Source organism: Natrix helvetica (assembly GCF_964273705.1).
Source record: "Natrix helvetica genome assembly, chromosome: 1".
Taxonomy (NCBI): domain Eukaryota; kingdom Metazoa; phylum Chordata; class Lepidosauria; order Squamata; family Natricidae; genus Natrix; species Natrix helvetica.
In genome coordinates, this window is record NC_138548.1 from 110,594,293 (window position 1) to 110,614,906 (window position 20,614).

General features: G+C 39.8%; 1 protein-coding gene across 1 annotated transcript in view; it reads right to left on the minus strand.

Moving 5' to 3' along the window:
* The window catches only part of LSP1 (lymphocyte specific protein 1), a 72,380-nt gene that overhangs the window by 33,893 nt on the left and 17,873 nt on the right, over positions 1 to 20,614 (minus strand). The window contains exons 2-3 of the mRNA XM_081935461.1: positions 14,076 to 14,213; positions 5,430 to 5,603 (exon numbers count right to left, since the gene is read on the minus strand). Of these exons, the coding sequence (XP_081791587.1) occupies positions 5,430 to 5,603; positions 14,076 to 14,213 (312 nt within the window). The remainder of the gene's footprint in view (positions 1 to 5,429; positions 5,604 to 14,075; positions 14,214 to 20,614) is intronic.

Below are 20,614 nucleotides of genomic sequence, written 5' to 3' on the forward strand. Positions count from 1 at the left end.
GCCCACTGCTTTGAGGGAGAGTGGCCTGCAGCATATCGCTCAAAAGTGGAGTGGAGCCTTCAGCCAAAAGAAGAAAACAGGCACCCTGGTTTAAAGGTTTGAGGTGGAGATCAGCATGAGCAGAAGTTTACTGCTGGGAATCTCATGATCCAATGACTATTAGAATCATCCAATCACATTCTACTCTTTCTGAAGAATAAAGCAGTACCCACTCAATGAAACCAAACTGTTATCTGGCCTTTGGATCGTACTTCACTGGCCACATTCTGTGTTACTGTTTAGAATGAAAGCTCCATCTAAAAGCCCATTCTATGCAAAGCCCTAGGAAAGGTAAAGCCATCTGATTGCAAATGGGCTCTGACCAGGGATGGGTTGCTACTGGCCTTACTGCCGGTTCGGTGCAAAAATAATTTTGCATGCACATTTACGCCAAAAAAGGTCTGCGCATGTGCAGAACATTAGAAAAAGGTAAAAAAATTAAATTTTTCAATGGAGATTGTTCTGCTCATGCACAGAACCAAAAATCAAGATGGCACCAACGACAATAGACACGGTTTGGGTGCGTGAGCGGCTGAGTTACTACCTACTCAGCCGAATAGGTCCGAACCGGTAGGAACACACCTCTGGCTCTGACTCCAAAACTCTTAAGAATTCAAGTCTAAAAACATGAACATAATTTAATGCCCCACCTTAAACCCCCCCCTCCCCCAGTTGCTAGCTTGGAGCAAAAACTCCACATTTGTTTTCCGATGTAAATCTACAGTCATGTATTAATAAGAAAGTTGTACTATTTTAAAGCAAGCAAGAATTGGCCTCTTCGATAAGTAAGAAGATTATAATTGCTACTCCAAAATATTTCAGACTTAGGCATAGACCTAGAATTTAATACAAACCTGGTTTACAATGTTATTTGAGTAACTGAAATAGTCTTATTCAAAGACATTTTTACACAGTAGTTCTATACCACTTTATAGCAATTAGCTCCGCACCAGCCAATATTAATAGCAAGCTTACTGGTTCCACTCCAAACTACTGCAGTTCTGAAAGATAAGCTATACTTGAAAGTCACACAGGCTTCATTTCTCCTCGAAGTCTGTACTAATGTATTTAAAATAATTAGAAGTTTATGAACCAGAATAGGTTCAGCTAATACACATGTGGCCTGCACAAGCCATTCCAAAACCTATTTTATGACTTTTCAAGGGCACAGAAGGTGTATAAGCTGTTTATTACAGTAGAAAATTCACTACCAGTTTTCTACTTTGTAAGAGAAGAGTTCAAGCTCATTTATGACATCTAGAGGTAGAGTGAGTCTCGTGGAATAATGCTATAATTTATCAAAGAAAATGTCAAACATCACATATAATTTGTCCCTCAGATCATTTCCCATTTCCTAAGCCTAAGTCCTATTACTTGGAGCTTGCTTATGTAATTACTTTTGCATGTAAAAAACTAAATTGAAGTTGACTTAAACTGCATCTGATCCACAATATCCATACGAGGAACATCTGGGCATACATGTTTAGGCAGTACAAAATGTTAGACTATATTTATATAGTTCCTTTGAACTATTTTGAAGAGCAGCATACTACTACAAGAGAACATGCAAAACAAATGCACCTGCATCGAATTATTCTATTCAATGCTAGTTACATCTTAGATATACTGTTTGACTATCTTTCACCTAGACCACAAGCAAAACCCACATGAATTATGAACCGGATTAACAAAAAAAGAAAAAAAAAAAGACATGTACCACCTTCAAAGCATAGTCTGAAGAAGACCATTATATTGAGTCACAAATCTCTTAAGCAAAAAAGAATTTTTCTGAAAAAAGACATGTCACTATATGTATGAGCTACCTGGTCTGTTTTGAGTCATTGACATTAAAATATCCCCCCTCCCACCACCTTTGAGTTAGCATTGACCTCTGGCGACTGCCTATACAGGTCTCTGCAGTTTTCTTGGCAAACTTTTCAGAAGTGATTTACTATTGCTTTCTTCCTCTGGCTGAGAGTATGTGACTAGCTCAAGATCAACCAGCTGGCTTTGAACTCACAGTCTCCAAGTTTCTAGCTTGGTGCCTTACCCATTCTATCACACTTACTCTGTGAAAAGACTATCTATAGCTGATTCAAAATAATTCCTTTAAATATATTTTCATTCACCCAATTCAGCAATCCAATTTGAAAAGCTGATTTCATTTGCCAAGGTAGTGAAAAGAACATTCAAGTGAAGGGTACATAGACCACATACAATACAATACAATAGCAGAGTTGGAAGGGGCCTTGGAGGTCTTCTAGTCCAACTCCCTGCCTAGGCAGGAAACCCTATACCGTTCCACACAAATGGCTATCCAACATCTTCTTAAAGACTTCCAGTGTTGGGGCATTCACAACTTCTGGAGGCAAGCTGTTCCACTGATTAGTTGTTCTAACTGTCAGGAAATTTCTCCTCAGTTCTAAGTTGCTTCCCTCCTTGATTAGTTTCCACCCATTGCTTCTTGTTCTGCCCTCAGGTGCTTTAGAGAATAGTTTGACTCCCTCTTCTTTATGGCAACCCCTGAGATATTGGAACACTGCTATCATATCTCCCCTAGTTCTTCTTTTCATTAAACTAGACATACCCAGTTCCTGCAACCGTTCCTCATATGTTTTAGCCTCCAGTTCCCTAATCATCTTTGTTGCTCTTCTCTGCACTCTTTCTAGAGTCTCCACATCTTTTCTACATCGTGGAGACCAAATCTGAATGCAGTATTCCAAGTGTGGCCTTACCAAGGCATTATAAAGTGGTATTAAACACTTCAGGTGATCTCGATTCTATCCCTCTGTTTATGCAGCCTTTTTTGGCAGCTGCTGCCCACTGCTGGCTCATATTTAAATGGTTATCCACTAGGACTCCAAGATCCCTTGCACAGTTACTACTATTGAGCAAGGTACCGCCTATACTGTACCTGTACATTTTGTTTTTCTTGCCTAAATTAGAACCTTACTTTTTTCACCATTGAATTTCATTTTATTAGATAGTGCCCAATGTTCAAGTTTGTCAAGATCCTTCTGTATCTTAAGCCTATCTTCTGGAGTTGGCTATTCCTGCCTTCTTGGTGTCATCTGCAAATTTGATGAGTTCCCCATTTATCCCCTCATCCAAATCATTGATGAAGATGTTGAAGAGTACTGGGCCCAAAACAGAGCCTTGGGGTACTCCACTGCATACTTCCCTCCATGAAGATGCAGTTCCATTGAGGACTACACATTGAGTGCGGTTGGTCAGCCAGTTACGAATCCATCTGGTGGTGATGCTGTCTAACCCAATGCTGTCTAACCCACATTCTTCTACTTTATCTAGTAGTAGGTTATGGTCTTCTTTATCAAATGCCTTTCTGAAGTCTTGAGTAAATTATATCGACGTAATCAATATATATATTCAAACCAAGTAAAGGACTGAAGTCTATCATCTTTATTTTTAAGAAAGTTTCTTACTTTCAAAATTCATGGAAATATTTTGCTGTGTGACATGACAGCTTAATAAGTTTGATTTTTTTTATAATCAAAAAGGACATAGTCATACTCATAAATACCATACTGGGGAGAGAATGGAATGGGGTACTGTTTGCCCAACATTGCTCTCCAATTCTCCACAGGAATTTTAATTTCAGTCTCATTGCTTTATTTCATTAAAGGAATTTCTTCAAGGGGTAACCCATCTTCAAACTTAAAAACTGTATCAGTTTCTGCTCTATCTTCCTGAGTAGAAGCAAGCAGCTTCTTTTAATTCTTTCCTCCTTCTTATCCAAACAGCTGAAACAGCTGCTTCAAATAATTGCTTCCTGAATCTTTCCTCAGCACGCTGTTGTGTGCGTGGTATTCTTAGGTTAGTGCAAATGTGCCAACCTCTCTAAAATGATTGCTTGTACAGTTTCACTGAAGTAAAATTGAAGATATGGAAAGGAAATCTAAAAATAAAAGCAGTGCCTGCAACATGGAGAAAAACGGATGTTGAGGTTTATCCAGTTGTCTCCTTCATGAAGAAAATGAGTGAAGCAGAGAAGTTTGGAGGAACAGATGAGTGAGTTTGCACTTATATTGTGTGTAGGAGAAATTTTTGCTTAATGTACTCAATTTCACAATAAATCTTCCTGGACCTGAAAGAGCTAACCATTATAAGGGGGGGAGGGGGGACCCCAAAAGAAACGTAAGCATAATGAATTAAGTTTTCCAAAGGAAAAATCTTCCAAGTTATGTGCCAACGTTAGAGATTTAAACCCTCTTGCTTTAACATTTGAAACTACAGAACATTTTTTTTAGAAACTCTAAAAATAAAACCCTGAGATTCGGAAAGGTGTGTGTGTGTGTGTGTGAGAGAGAGATAAAACTGAGGGTATTTTACTAAGGCCTTGAAATAGAATTATAATTTAGAAAACGCACTGCTAGAAATGCACTTCCATTTCAGTTGAGTCCACAAAGTAGAAAAGAAGACAAGTTTTTGTACCTTTAGCAGTTAAGTAGAGGCAATACTTTTGAAAAAATAGCTTACATAATAAAGGAAGTAAATTTTTACTAGGATTTTTAAGGCAACTATATGGCTAAGATTAGTGGAACCCGACTTTAGTAATGTATGGAGATTTTTCTTGTCTATGAAGCTAGTAATTTAATGCTGATATAAGAACAAATATATTCATATAAGTTCATTCAGCCTACCTTAAGCGTGGGTTGGCGTCTTCTTCCCTAGCAAATGCTCTATGCTTGGGAAAGGAAGCTCCCCAGGTGATTTAAATCTTTAATTACAATTTGATTAGTGCTCTGCCTAGTCATTAAGTTTTTAAAGGTAAAAGGCTTCCGTTTAGAACCATTTAAGAAAAGCACACCAATTGCTACAATATGCTGCTCAGAGTTGCTTTGACCTGTGAGATGGGGGACAAATAAATTTTATAATATATAAATTTGATAATAACACAGGTGCAATCAGGCTGGTTCATTGTTCCAGGCAATGTCTTTGGCTCTCTTTGCATAACATAACAAACTACAAGTTAGCCACCACATTGCTGTCTAGTATATTGTATCTCCACTACCCCTAATCAAGGTATTTAACTTATGGTTAAATATGTTGTATAAAACCAGAAAAGTGGGTTTAATTGACTAACCATATTAAAATTAACCAAGTTAAGGTTGACATGTGACTACAGCCATGGCATGGCAGTTAGTCAAGCTAGACTGTATTTGACAAAGCTAACATAAATGTCAAATAGAAATCTGCCTGGTTTGCAGTATATTATATGTTTGGAGTATACATTCAGTCGTGCCATATTCAGAGCAAATTCTGTGGGTCTTACTTCAAAGTTCAAGGAATCTGCTATGCTTTTTCCAGCTTTTCTGGTTGGTTCTTGTTTAGTTGCTACTTCCTTTCAAGCAGTGAAAAAGGTTCCCTACCTTTCTTCACGCTGTATAGGCTCTGCTTCTTGGGCTTCTCTGCATTCCGCTTGGTGAGCTTCTTGCACTCCCTCTCCTCCCGATCGTTGCTTGAGCTGTTCAAGTTTCTGGGTCCAGTCACTAAAGCCCTCATCTTCTTCCAGTTCTAAGGTTCCAGGAGGCTTCCCATCAATCCTGAAAGATGCGGGGGGGAAAGGATGTTGAACACTACCAGGTTCATTCAGAAAGTTATGAACATTGTGTCTGTTTATGTGCAAAGTATAGACTTCTGTTCCTAACCAGAATGATGCCCAAATGTGCATGGTGGCATCATGACAAGTACTGTCATGTTGTTCTTGAAGTACAATGTTGCCTACAAATACACAAGGGGCAGAGCTTGCGTCTTGATGTTGCCACATGGCTTCATCAATTCCCCTCCCTTGCTCCCTTCCAAAACATGGTTCTTCTTAATGTTTGATTTTATTATTTAGTCCCAAAATGTATGTTAGTGATATATTGCATAAACTAAGTCCACATATCAAACTAAGATATCTGCTTTATTATTGCCACTATCATTCTATCACTATCACAGCTTGTTTTTTTGAGGATTTACAGAGGTATCTATGGCAGGTATCTTAGGAAGGACACCAAAATGAAAACAGGTGTGATAACATCATCACAAATACAGCAATTGTACTTGCATCCCAATATCTGATACAGGTACATATGTCCTGGCATTTGCATGACACAGGGGTGTCAAACTCGCAGCCCATGGGCCAGATGCGTCATGCATTGCCCACCTTCGGTTTAGCAAAGGGGGAAAAAGCCATGATACTTCATGTGATGAAAACATGACACTGCTAGTTTGACACCCCTAGTATGACAACATCACATGTTCCACCATTTTCCCTCCTCTACAGTCACCTGAGGCACCAGGAAAATGCAAAGATGGGAAGAAAGACCATCCTACATTCTGACCCATTTCTATTCCCTCACAATGGCACAGGGACCAAAGAAGAGGCACTTAATGAATTAAGGATACCTGGTGCATTGTCACTTCTACATATCATTCAGAATTAAAAGTAAGGGAAAGAAATGGTGAAACCATTTATTTTCTAACATGTTTTGTGAGCCCTTCTGATCTGTAAAACATGGCTTACAGTATTCTTTGAAGCTTAGATCAATTAAGTGTAATATATTCGGCATCTCTTGGTTAAACTAATCATGACTGAGAGTGTGAACTAAATCTCAGAAGATTCCGGAAGGGAAGGATACCACAAACTTTGAGGCTAGATTTCTAACAGCAGGGATGGCTAGGAGCAGAACAACCTCTAAGAACAACACCTAAGAACATCTAAGAGCTGGACTTGCTCAAATGCATAGGAAGAGAAAAGAATGAAGGCTAAAGGTTCTGGGGCTGTGAGAACTGTGTGATATAAAAGAGATTTATGTTAATAAAGCTTGGCATGTAGGTGAAATAATTGTATTGGAGAAGGTACTTTTGAGATTGACATTTGAATAATATCAGCAAGAACTAGATCAAGAATGCAAAAAGAATTGGGAAAACTGGTAGTGGTGGCAGCGGGAGGCTCTGGGTTTCTGCCTGTTTTACTATCAGTTCTCAACCCCCGCACGTGCAGTGTTCAATGTAAATTGTTCTTCGCGCATGCGCAGAACAATTTACAGTGAAATGTGCACGAGCAGTCACTAAAATCCAAAATGGAGGCAGCCCAGCGGCGGCGAGGGAACCAGTTCAGGGGCGTGGCAGGCCTGGGTCGCTACCGATTCTGTGACCCAGGCCTGAATTCCTCTACCGGTTCAACCGGGCCAAACCGGGAGCAACCAACCTCTGTTCTGCGCAGAAGCATCGCGAATGCGCACAAGCAAACCAGTAGTAAAAAAAATAGAAACCCACCACTGGTGTGTTCCCTAACAAAGCTATCAGAATATTTCCCACCACTAAACACTAATTCACACAGAGAATTCAAATTGAAGTAAGCAAAGCACTTGATACATTTGCAGGAGCTCACTAGAGCCGAAATCCATGTTTTATTGTGGGGTGTGTATGTGTGTGTGTGTGTGTAAGAGAGAGAGGGAGGGAGGGAGGAAGATAAAGAATGACTCTTCTCTTCCATTCATTAATAAAGGAAGAGAGGAAAGAAGCAATGAAACGCAACTGGCCAGAGTCCAGCAATTGGCCTTCAAAATATACAGACTGCATTCCAAACCGATGATTCATTGCAATTTAATACAGAGATGCACAATCCTCTAGAACCCTGTTAAGTAAAAGGGAGGTCCTAGTATGATTACAAGCAAATGGAAAGGAGCATTGCTTTATTCTTGTTCTGGTTTCCTCTCCTTTTTAATACTGAAGTTTCTTTTTCCCACAGAGCAGTGGCACTGGGCACCTGTAACCTGAACCCAGTTTTTTTAAGGATACCATACAAATGTTATATTTCTAAATATAAATATACTTGTAAGATGATAGAGGAAAACAAAGGGAGAAATCAAAAGGAATCAGCAGTTATTTTCTTCTCAGGTGCTCATGATGACCTAGCCAAAGAATAATTCAAGTCTTGGCTCCCTATCATGTTTTAAAACATACTTTTAATTAAAAAATAATAAATAGGAAATTGGCATCCTGCAAAAATTAAGTACCAATGCACAGCATTACATATGTTTAAGAGAAAACCTGTAGGAGAAAAACAGGCAGAACCAGTGTCCAGAGTTAACCAAGTAATCACCCTGGAGTTATAACATTCCCACAGTCTAAGTACAATCCCTCTTGAATTCCATTGACCCCTATCTACTGTCAATTTAGCACTGAGCATTAATTGACTAGATTCTTGTGTATAGGCTTGAGCAATAAATCTTCTTGACTGCATCTTAACATATGGTCCTGGTTCTTTGTGCCTGACAAAGAACCTCAGAACCCCAACAGAAACACCATTGGACTTTCTTAGAAGATTAAATCACCAAATCTTCACTCTGTGGGGTGTAACTTGAAACAACGTCTACCTGCTCCGAAAACAAGGCAAAAACAGTCTAGAATGATGGAGAAGTTGGGATGACGGCTAGAGAGGTCATCCTCTATTTTCTTTCTGTTGAATGGGGAAAAATCACGGCATGTTCACAATAGCAATCTTTGGTTAGGACAAAAGTTAACATTGCAGCTACAATTCACAAATGTGCCTCATGGGCCATAAAAGATTACCTAGCCTTTTTTTCTAATTCAATTAGACAGGGGAGTCTCAAAAACAGCTTGCCACATTTTATTATATATATATATATAAATTTCCTCCAGGCCGTTGAGTAGTATGGATTTTTTTTTTAAATCACCTTCACCACCAGTTTAATCAACAGGATTTTAAAACACTGGTTTTTCTGATGTTGGAAGAAATAAAAAGTGATCCTTCTTTTCTGAGAAGGTAAAACAAATAAATTATTTGGGGTATCAAAGGGATGTCTCAGCACCCCTTGATATTCTTATCAATATCCAGGAGAGAATTAAATTTTGCAATTAGAAAGACACTTTTAGTGATGTATTTATTTGATTTATTGCCCACCTTTGATTTAGGAGGCAGCACACAGAATATTCCCTCGCTGTATTTAGTTCCTACAGCCAGCCTTGTGAGGTAAGTTGGATTGAGAGAAGCAAATTTTGGAAAATTACTCAAAAGATCTACTTTTCCCCTACCAAACAAAGAATGTAAATTAATTTGAAAACTGTTGGGGAGGGAGGGCAACTTGGAAAAAGGAATTGAAACTGTCATTTCATATGGGCAAAAGCATGAAAAGATGTCTAAATTTTGAAGAGATTTAGCGTCTGTTCTAAAGAAGATTTTAATTGAAATTTTAAGTCTGAAGGGAAATTTACTGAAGCATTTTTTTCTCCTTAATGTAATCAGCCAGGTGCTCAGGAAATCACAAAGGCATGGAAATAATACACACTCCCTTACTTGTGTCCAAAACATTAGTTACAATACTCAGAAGTGACTAACTTCTAAACATGGACATCAGTACAGTCTCCCCCAGCTCCATGACTGTGGGATTTGGGGATCTACCACTCCCATCAACCTTGACCATTAATGCTGTTGTCTTTAGCTAGGGAAGCCATAATCCAAAACAGCTGGAGAACATCTGGTTGGGAATGGCTGCTTTGGAGTAGGAAGCTAAGTAAGGGATGTCAAGGAAAGGTAATCTGGACCTACAGCCAAGTTATGATAGCTGTATTTTAAAAGAGGCTATGTACAGCAACATAGCTTACCAGAAGTGGATGAGTCACTGTAAGGGGGAGTTGAGTTTACTGAAGTGGGGGGTGGATCTGTATTAGCATCCTGGCTTTTGTAGTCAGAACCACAGCTGCAGAAATGGCATGGGAGGAGAATGAAATCATCAAGCCCATTGGAAAAGAAAAAGAGACTTTTTTTCGCCCTGAAATAATTCCTTGTGTGTATTTCTTTTTAATTAACTTTTCCAGAACCACTCCCATTGCCACTGGATATCACTAAGGCTTTGTTTTCCAATTGAATGTTGTCTCAGCAAGCATATGGCTTAGTCTTAACCAATGAAAAGTTAGGAGTGAGAGGAACCCTTCTAATCAGGGGTGGACTTCAAAAATTGCAGCAACAGATTTGCTGGGTGGGCGTGGCCTAGTCAGCCTCCTGCACCACAGTGGGGGGGGGGGTTACCCTCCCCAGGCTCCAGAGGGTTTCTTTGAGCCTCCGGGAGAGTGAAAACTGCTTCCCATGGGCTCTGTAGGCCCTCCAGAGGCCAAAATAGGCCCATTTCTAGACTTCTAGAACTTCTGATAGGTCTGTTTTTCACCCTCCCCAGGCTCTGGTGGCTTTCATCAAGCCTGCGGGAGGGTGAAAACTGCTTCCCCAGGCTCTGGAGGCCCTCTAGAGGCCCATTTCTGGACTTCTAGAACCTCCGGTAGACCGGTTTCCCCACTCCCTGAGCCTCTGTGCGGGCCCTGCACTTACCTGGCATGATGAACGGGCCACGTGGACACTCCTGGGAGGGGCAGAGTAGGGTGGGAGGGGAGGCAAAGGGTGGGTGGGGCCAGCCAGGGGTGGCATTTTGGGGGTTCACCAAACTGGGCAGAATCCTAGCTACAGGATTGCCTGAACCCGTGTGAACCCCCAGCAGCCCACCCCTGCTTCTAATGATGGACTGAAAAGTGTGAGGAAGGAGTACTGACATATACCACCACCGTTCAGTTTCCTTCTGCCATTGTTGGCCCCTGGGCCAGCTCCAGGTAGGTTGGTGAAATGTTTGCAGGGAGTAACAGTCAGGCAAGTCAAAGCAGAAATGTTCCCTTCTATCCTCCATTTCTTCAATCAGTTTCCTTCCCTTCCAAGTGCTTGCATTCTAGTGAAACATGGGGGGTCTCTCCATAAACGAAGCTCCCACAATAAATGGGATATAAAGCTGTGCAAAATTTAAAAGGGATGCTTTGCTTCAATTATACTTCAACTGGAGCACCTTGTCTAGGGTCCCCACTTCTGAAGAACAAAAGTAAAGCTGGCACATGCAGTAGTCAGAACCAGCCCTAGGCTTATGCATTACTAGCTTCATAGACAAGAAAAATCTCCATACATTACTAAAGTCAGGTTCCACTAATCTTAGCCATATAGTTGCCTTAAAAATCCCAGTAAAAAGTTACTTCCTTTATTATGTAAGCTATTTTTTCAAAAGTATTGCCTCTACTTAACTGCTAAAGGTACAAAAACTTGTCTTCTTTTCTACTTTGTGGACTCAACTGAAATGGAAGTGCATTTCTAGCAGTGCGTTTTCTAAATTATAATTCTATTTCAAGGCCTTAGTAAGATACCCTGTTTTTTCTCTCTCTCTCTCTCTCTCTCTCTCTCTCTCTCTCTCTCTCTCTCTCTCTCTCTCTCTCTCTCTCTCTCTCTCTCTCTCTCTCTCACACACACACACACACACACACACACACACACACACACACACACACAACCCCACCCTCTACCGGCAACAGGATTTGCTATGAGAAGCACCTGTCTGACACAGACTGCCTTGACTGATGTAGACTTTGCATTGCAAAGGACTTTGTAAAAATAAATTTGGGCCGCCTCCCACTGACCTAGTGGAAAATACTGGTTTTCACAGTGTTTGTTGCTTGTTATTTTCTGCTCTGGCTGCTTTAGATAAAGAATCTCCATAAAATCAATACATTTCAGTTACCGTAAGTAAGGCTTACATAGATTTGTCTACAATTTCAACCAGCAAATGTACAATAGACACTTTCATAATTATTAACAACTACTAAAGAGATACTTTATTAAGATTCATTTTCATATCATGCACACTGATGTAGCTGCCCAAAATGGAAGATGCTGAGGAACGATAGTGAAGATGCTTGGTGGTTTGTCCTCCATTCTCCTATTGCTGTCTCACAACCACTTTTGAAGCAATCCCTCTGGACAGCTTTTGGCTGTCGTTGCATTCTAAGCCTCAGGTTGCACCTCTGCATTTCAAGCAACTAAAATATCTGAGGTCATTGGCATGCCTGAAGCTGAAGGAAAAGAATAAAATGATGAGTTTGCAGCGAGGATTCATTCATAAACCACCTCCAAAGTATAGTTGGGATCAGTGGTGGGATTCAAAATTTTTACTTCAGATTCTGCGGGCATGGCTTAGGCGTGGCTTGGTGGGTGTGGCAGGGGAAGGATACTGTAACATCTCCGTTCCTTCTTGATCAGCTGGGACTCGGGAGGCAGAGAATAGATGTGGGCAGGGCCAGTCAGAGGTGGTATTTACCGGTTCTCTGAACTACTCAAAATTTCCACTATTGGTTTTCCAGAACTGGTCAGAACCTGATGAATACCACTTCTGGTTGGGATCTTTGTTGCTGGGATCCTCAGTTGCTGGTTTGAGCTATCTGGACAGAGTTACTTCAATTGCCACTATCAAATGAACTTCAACCAGTGGCTACAAGATAGAGGGCCTATTTGTGAAATATCCTCCCTAAAGAGGCCTGCCTGAAAATCACTATCTTTTCAGCAACAAAACATTCTTCCTTTCCCTGACATCTTACATGTAAATATTTATATTGTACAAGTATTTGCAATTTGTAAGTAACAGAATCTATGAGTGTGCACATAACAGCTGCCCCAAGGATTCCAGCTGAGATTGTCCAATGAATGGCTGCTCTGAACCAAATTTGGAGAACTGACAACCCATCAAGATGATCCATCCTGGTAAACTAATTAACGCAGTCAGTGCATTCTAAAACATTTGCGTGGAAGATCACAAAATATGATACAGGTATTCCTCAACCTACGACCACAGTTGAGCCCAAAATTTCTATTGCTAAGTGAGACATTTATTAAATGAGTTATGCTCCATTTTATGACCTTTCCTGCCACAGTTGAGTGAATCAGTGCACCTGTTAAGTTAGTAACACAGTTGCTAAGTGAATCTGGCTTCTCCGTTGACTTTGCTTGTCAGAAGGCTGCAAAAGGTGATCCCATGACCCTGGGACATTGCAACCATCGTAAACCTGAGTCAGTCGCCAAGCATCTGAATTTTGGTCACATGACCATGGGGATACTGTCATGGTTGTATATGTGAAAAATTGTGATCATTTCTTTCAGTGATGTTGTAACTTTGGTCACTAAATGAACTGTTGTAAGTTGAGGACTACCTGTACTCACTAAGCCCATTTATACTGGCTGTCTGGTTGATGGATGCTTCCTGACTGATCACACAGAGCAGCCCTTCCCCAACCTAATGCGCTCCAGTCACACTGTTGCAACAATATCCAGAGTTGGCTGTGTGGGAAATTCTAAGAGATGGAATCCCTTATATCTGGAAAAGCCTTCATTAGATTTGACAAGCCAAATTTGGGGAAAGTCCATGATACTCCTGAATATCACTGCATCCACAGTGCAGTATTTAACCTTCAACCCTAGGAAGTTGATTCATTTGGTGTGCTGGCATAAGACGCAGATCATGTATTCCTGGTTCTCAGTATGCAATTTTGTGTGTGTGTGTTATTATGTGCATCAAATTAATTTATTCCTAGTAAGGTGCCTACATAATTCTTTATCAACCATATATTCATTTATAGCTGATTATAGTTGATGGACAGCTTTGCAGTGTTTTACATTGTCTTTTAGGCTTACAAAGCCCCTTCAAGACAATTGGGAGGCAAATCTCTGCAAACAATAAATGCACAAATTAACCCCACTGACCATTATAGTGTTAATTAAGTATCCCTACCTTCTAATAATACTAAAAAAAAAAATACTGCAGTTTCCACAGCCATCCAGGTAAAAAAAGATAAGGCTGAAACTCTGAGGATTTTCTTAAAGGCTTACACCAATGGAAATAGATGAACATCAGTTGACAATGAGTTCCAAAAATCTGGAGCCATTGCAGATAAATATGTATGCCTCACCCCTGAAACTGCCTGTTCTCAGAGACAGGGGACTAATAGGGGTAGTCCTTCAGAAAACTAGACTTTTCCCCAACTAAATCAGCCTTTTAGCTGAGCATTGACAATGTTAAGAGTTCTATGAACCAATGCCTAGTGAGAAGACTCAGTTCTGCATTAGCTGAAATTTCTTAACTTCCTTTAAAGCATTACACTAGTTCAGCCTGACTCTCATTGCTCCGTTGATATGCCAGGCACAGACTTACCTGCTTTCTGGTACTGCCACTTCAGAGGTGCTGTTGTGGCCTTCTTCTGCCTGGGACCTCAGCTGTCTCTCACGTTCCCTCCGACGTCGCTCCCTTGCAGCTTCCTCCTCATCCTCCACACTCCATTGAGCTGTCAACCTACCAGTCAGAGAGAAACCCCATGGATATGTACTTAGTATTTGCTAACGTTTCTCTTCCCAAATCCTCACCAGAAACAAGGGCAGCCAGAAGGAAATTATTCTTTTAGGAAACATTTGATACAAATAAGAACTGCTGGAAATACCCCATGTTCCCCGCCCCTACCCTTTAAGCAGCAGTGAAGATCAAACTGAGATCCCAGTTGGCATGGTGGGAGGAGGGGGGGGAATGAACCATCCAAAATCCCATTGCAGGTGGTGCTAACCTTACTACAGGTAGTCGTCGAGTTGCAACCAAAATTGAATCCAAAATTTCTGTTGTGCAAAGGCAGTTATGGTGAGCCTTTTTGGCACTGAGCACCTTAAAAATCGTGTAGAAATATCCCGTGCACATCTACGTGCTCGTCAGGGCTGTGCTCCAGAAAAGCCAAACCTCCGGGTTCTAGCACATATATGTATCCAACAATAAGCTAGCCGGTGCACATGTGCACACCGGTTTTCAGCACTGCTGCATTTGTGAAGGGATCGAGCTCTGGAAAAGCCAAACGTCTGGGTTCTGGCATGCATGTGTGTCTGACAATCAACTGGCTGGTGCACATGCACAGTTTTTTGCCACTGCCGCACATGTGAAGGACAGCTGATCCTCACGCACACATGCACGCCAGAAACCTAGAAGACAAACAGGCAAGGCCACATGTGCCGGGTGACATGCCTTTGCGTGCCACTTTGGGCACACATGCCATAGGTTCGCCATCACAGTGCTAAGAGAAACATTTGTCGAGTGATTTGGGGCCATTTTGCAATTTTTTTCTTGTCATGATTATTGCATTTGTTAAGTTAGTAACATGGTGGTTAAGAGAATCTGGATTCCCCATTTTCTTTGCTTGCCAGACGGTCACAAATCAGTTGATTCCAGGATATTGCAACCATCATAAAAGATGAATTGGTTGCCAAACCAATTTTGGAATTTTGATTGTGTGACCATGGAGATGCTGCAATTGTAAGTGTGAAAAACGATCATAAGTCCCTTTTTCCATGCCACTGTAACTTTGAACAGTCATTAAATGAAGTGTTGTAAGACGAGGACGAAAGGAGAAGGAGAAAATCTCTGAAATTAACACCAAGCAAACAATCAAGCAGTAAACAATACTCTAATCAAGGACCTACTAAAGAGAAAATTATACAAACCCCCCCCCCCCCTGACAATGGCAGGGTAAGCTACAGTACATAAACAGGTAGTAAACCCTACATTCACTAGCACTGATGCTGCTGCTTACTAGATTAATGAAATGTCTGCAAGAAAACAACCAATCTCAGAGAGCACTCAGGACTCCATAGTTCAACCCTGAGCTACATACATTCTCTTCTATTAAAAGGAGAAAAGTTAAAAGAGCTGCAGAAACAGAACCGACATTTAGGAAGTGATTCACTCCATCCAACATCTTTTGTGTATATTGCCTACAGATTGAAGCGAAAAATCTGTCAAAGCACCCTTCATGCAGGAACTGATTAGGTTATTCGTGCTATGCTATACTTTCGAATAAATGTTTAAAATTTGGAATAATTCAGAAAATGCAGGAAAAGGCAAAGAAAATAATCAGCTTTTAACTATGACATCTCACTGGATGACTGGGCCAGTAGTTTTTTCTTAGCCCAGTCTATCTCATAAGGGTTTGTAAGTTCTGGGGAATAAAATCAGTAACCTATTTGCAAAGGAGAAAAATAAGACATCAATTTAAATTAATGGCATCATCAGTAGCAACAACTTAAACAGGGCTGTCAAACTCGTGGCCCGTGGGCTGGATGCGTCACGTGCTGGCCACACCCCCGCCCGGTTTAGCAAAGGGGGAAAAGTCCTGATATGTCACATGACGCCACCATGACAAAGTGAGTTTGACAGCCCTCAACTAAAGCCTTCGCTGGATCTCTAAAAGGCTATTCTGAACAATAGATGGTTTCAGCAGGTTTGTTTTTTTCAGAAGCATTGTGTTTCAATCGGAATATTAGAAATTTTGCTACAAATAGAACAGATACTGTTTTAGAAGGGCACCATTTTCTATTTTACTGCAGGTTGTCCTTCCACGCTACACAAGATTAAAAGCCTGACACAGCTCTTTCCATAATCTCTTAGGTACCAGATAAGCAATTCCTTGATAGAATCCAGAAGAGAGAACATTGTAACAGTAATTTTGTAACCTTCCAAAATGGATTAAGTTAGGATATCTAGACCCAGAATCATTTCTCTCCTCTTTTAGCTGCAGGATGTTTTTTTTCCCCTTGTTGTAATATGTATGTATGTAAACAAAATATGAGGTCAAATTATTCTAATTTTGCAAAGTGTTTTGTCAATTCCATTATTATATTTCTAGAATGTTCTAATAATTATAGGGAAAACCTTGGCTAGATTATTTTGTAATTGATATATTTCAGTTACTAAGATTGTAGTGATGTTTGGTAGAGTCTCTGTGATTAAAAAAAATGCATGATGTTGCATAGAAGAAGACTAGATTTACCTTATTTTATCCTTCAGTCAACAATCTTGTCTTTCTCTTTGCATAAGAATTTTGGAGGAGGGGGGTACTTTAATTTTTGTTGCATTGCTAATGCTTGTTCTGGTGCAAATATCAGACCTTTTGTTTCCTTCTTCATGGATCTAACCTGAAGCTATTGCCAAGCATTGTTTACTATTCACCTTGCCTTCAGTTTCTTTCAGCTATTGACTGTGTAGAGATTTATGTTTCCACTTTTTCATTTACTGTTGCAACTGTTCAGTTCTGTATGTCTTTGATTCTGCTACGTTTAAAATGTTTTCCTTGTCGACATTTTTAGCATCTTCTCTTTGTTTGCTTTTATGTAATTATTTGGACTTCGGATTTTGTCCTTCACTAGCTATTTCATTTGCTACAAAGTAAAACAAACAATTTTCCTTGGTAAATAGCAAATGATCTATTTCACTTTTTGAGTGTAAGGCATGATTTATTGCCATAGGCTTTTCGGCTCTACAGTTTAAAGCATCTAGTTCCACCTGTGTCAAATCAACAATATCTGTTATGTAGCATATTCCAAAGACAGCTTAAATATTAATGGCTTTTACAGTATTGTATCATCAGCATTCAGCTTTAATTTCAAAACTCTTCTAACATTTTACACATTCAATCCTGGTTACTTTTCACTTAGGAATGCAAAAGTTGAAGATGATGATTCATATACCACATTCCTGTGCCTATTGACATATAGTACTTTCTCAAAATAGTTCACAACAAAAAAGACCAATAAAATGTGTAACAAAGCAATGCTGCACACAATATAAAACATAGAATGCAATATTCAGTAACATATACTTAAAAGGATGGTGAAAAAATGGGAAAAATAAAAACTTCCAGCATTCATATTATGAAAGCTGGGTGGAAAGGAAAGACTTCAACCCTGTTGGCTTTGCAGAAGACTCCTTAAGACTTGGTTTATCATCATGCCTTGGGGCCAAATGGTAATTCAAAGCCAGCTGGTTCTTAGCAATTTATTGTACTCCGCCACAAATTCATTTTTATTGTGTTTTATGGCTTTTTATACCTAATCATTTTTTTTAAATTATGCAAGCCACCCAGACTCATTTAGGTGAGATGGGCGACAATATAAATTGAATGAATAAATAAATATAATTTCAAGTGGTACCTAAAAGATGTTACAGTAGATGTCTTCCAACTTTCAGAAGGAAGAACAACAGAGGAGGCCCACTTAAAAGGATCTACCAGAAGGCATTTAGTAACTTTTGGTAATACATCCACTAGGCCTCTGTCTTTCTGGGGTTGTTATTGCTTGACCTCATCTACTCTAATTCTGCCTCCAGGCACTGGTTTAAAAAAATACACAACCTTTCCTGATTCATATATTATCAGAATGGTAGAACTCAATATTGTCTGCATAAGTGGTAGGATTCAACATTTTTTACTACCAGTTCTGTGGGCGTGGCTTAGTAGGTGTGGCAGGGAAAGGATACTGTAAAATTTCTATTCCCTCCCTACTCCAGGGGAAGGTTACTGCAAAATTCCCAATTCTATCTTTCCCAATTCTATTCAATGTAATATTAACCAACCCATATACAGGAAAATGGTGATTCTGTCCTAAGGAGGCTCACATGATGTATAATCATTTCAATTAATGGCTTCAGAGAAATCTATCACTAGTAGATTCTAGTACCAGGAATGACTTTTCCAATAAAAGATAATATTGTAGCTCAGAGTTTAAACGAAGGGTCCTTGGTGCTCTCTGAGCTTGGTTATTATTTTGCAGTTATTATTTTCCAAACTAGGTAACATCATCAGGGCTAGACAATCAAACTCAGAGAACAATAAGAACCCCTGATGACTTTTCCTTTCTATTGCAAACCTCTTATATTGATCGAATATTATCCTTTTGCCCCTGTTATGTTTAAGACTTTTCAGTTCCCATAAATGACATGGAATGCGATGCAGGAATGATATTGTAATAAAAGCAAAGTAAATATCAGGTGCTTTGTGCCTTCTGTCAGTTTAAAAAAAACCAGTTCATTTCCATGGACTTAAGAATGGTTCCTTCTGTTTTAGATTCAGAAACATATCTGTTATTTATTTGAGATTGATGGTGCCACATTTGCTGCAACATTTTCTAATGTGATTACATATGGAGGATTGTTAGAGATGTGAGTGCATCTATGCGACACGTGAACAGCTTGGGATCTCTCATTTTGCAGGTTTGGGATTCCATGCAAACATTTTCTTTTTTTCAAATAAGCTGACAAGGGTGAAATCCAAATGTTTCTTTGGACTCCTAGAGCTGTAATCAAGCCCGTTTAGCAGAATTTTAAAAGTGAAGTCTAAAAGTATAGAGTCCTCCTTTTCTACTTAGATGACCTCATGCATTTTTTTTTCTCACTATGGAGCTTTTCACACAAACACATACATAGAGATTTCCTGGTAGCTTCTTTCTCTCATTCTCTTTCTTCCCATTCTGTTTCATGATTTCATAGTCCCTTTGAGCTCAGAAAGAGCAAAGAACAAAGAAGATGAAACCATCAGGAACAAAACCTGAAAAACCACTTTCTTTAGACCATCTGCACCCCAATTTGCTGTGGGTTTTTTTCCATGGTTTCCTTAGACAGTCTTGCCTGGGATCTGGAAGAAAGCCAAGGTGTTGTGCTCTCTTTGAAAAGTGAAATAGAATCTAGATGAAATCATTCACTCGACGCCCTGTGATCGTGACCTCGCTCCTGCTCCCAGTGTCTGCAAAAAATCTATAATAAAAGTTCCGAGTCAGAAATGCTCTAAGCCCAAAGTGTTCCAACTTGCTTTTTCCTTTCCAGTAAGAAAGGACAGTTGTTTTTGCTTACTTACTTTTCCAAAATTACATAAAATTTCATTATTGTTGTTCTGCTTTTTTGCTTTTATTTTTTGCAAAATTTCCAGAGAGAATGATTGCAGTCCTCGTTTTCCTCCTGGAGCTACAAGTCTGTTTGGTACATGAGACAAGCCTTCTCATTGAGATGTTGCCATTCCCTCAGCTACTCCTTTTGTTTTAGTTGGATGTAACTAATGGTTTCACTCCATGATCTCACAAGCTTACAATCTGTTGCTTTTTCTTTGTCCTGACTGCATGGAACATAATTGAAGGCCAGTTATTCTATGTGTAACAGTAGTGCAATAAAACCTTTCCAAAAATAGAGCCCATGGTTGCCCTCATCCAGCTGGCATCCTGGGAACTGGATCTTGAAATAAGTGACACCTGTCGTCAAGCTTTTACAGCGTTTGACCAGGGTTTTTTTTCTTTTAGTTTAATAAATAAGAGGAGATGTACTTCTTAAGGTTGTGCAGATTTGATTCCTCAACAGTGGCACAGAACTTATACATAATGGAACTCATGATCAACTTTTTAAAACAGTTGTGTGTCAGGCCTGCAGTTATATTCCTTTTTAGGATCTTTGGCCTGCCACACTCTCTATTATTTCATTATGCTGTTTCATTAGTGTAGTAATTGGGAAGGGGAATAGAAAGGAGTAGAATTGTGGAATGTGTTGTTGTCATTCCTTTCTAGAAGCTCAAGGTCATCTTTTGTCTCCGCATCTCTGCATCTGACCGGAACCAGCTGGGTGGAGATGCCAGCATGGCCAAAGAAGATTGGACCATGTGATGGATTTATGGGGGTGGGGATAAGATCATGAACTTTCAACTGGGTGGAATCCCAGGAAGCTTTTAGATTTGGGATTCCACAGTTTGTTGCCAACATGTCTGTCTTATTAAATTGGAACTTTAAGGATAGCTCTGCCTTGGACTCTGATTTAATTCTGCATGATATTTGGAATGCTGACACTGTGCCTGTCCTAAGATCACATGGCAGTTATAGAGGGAAGCCATTGTGCAAAAATATGTT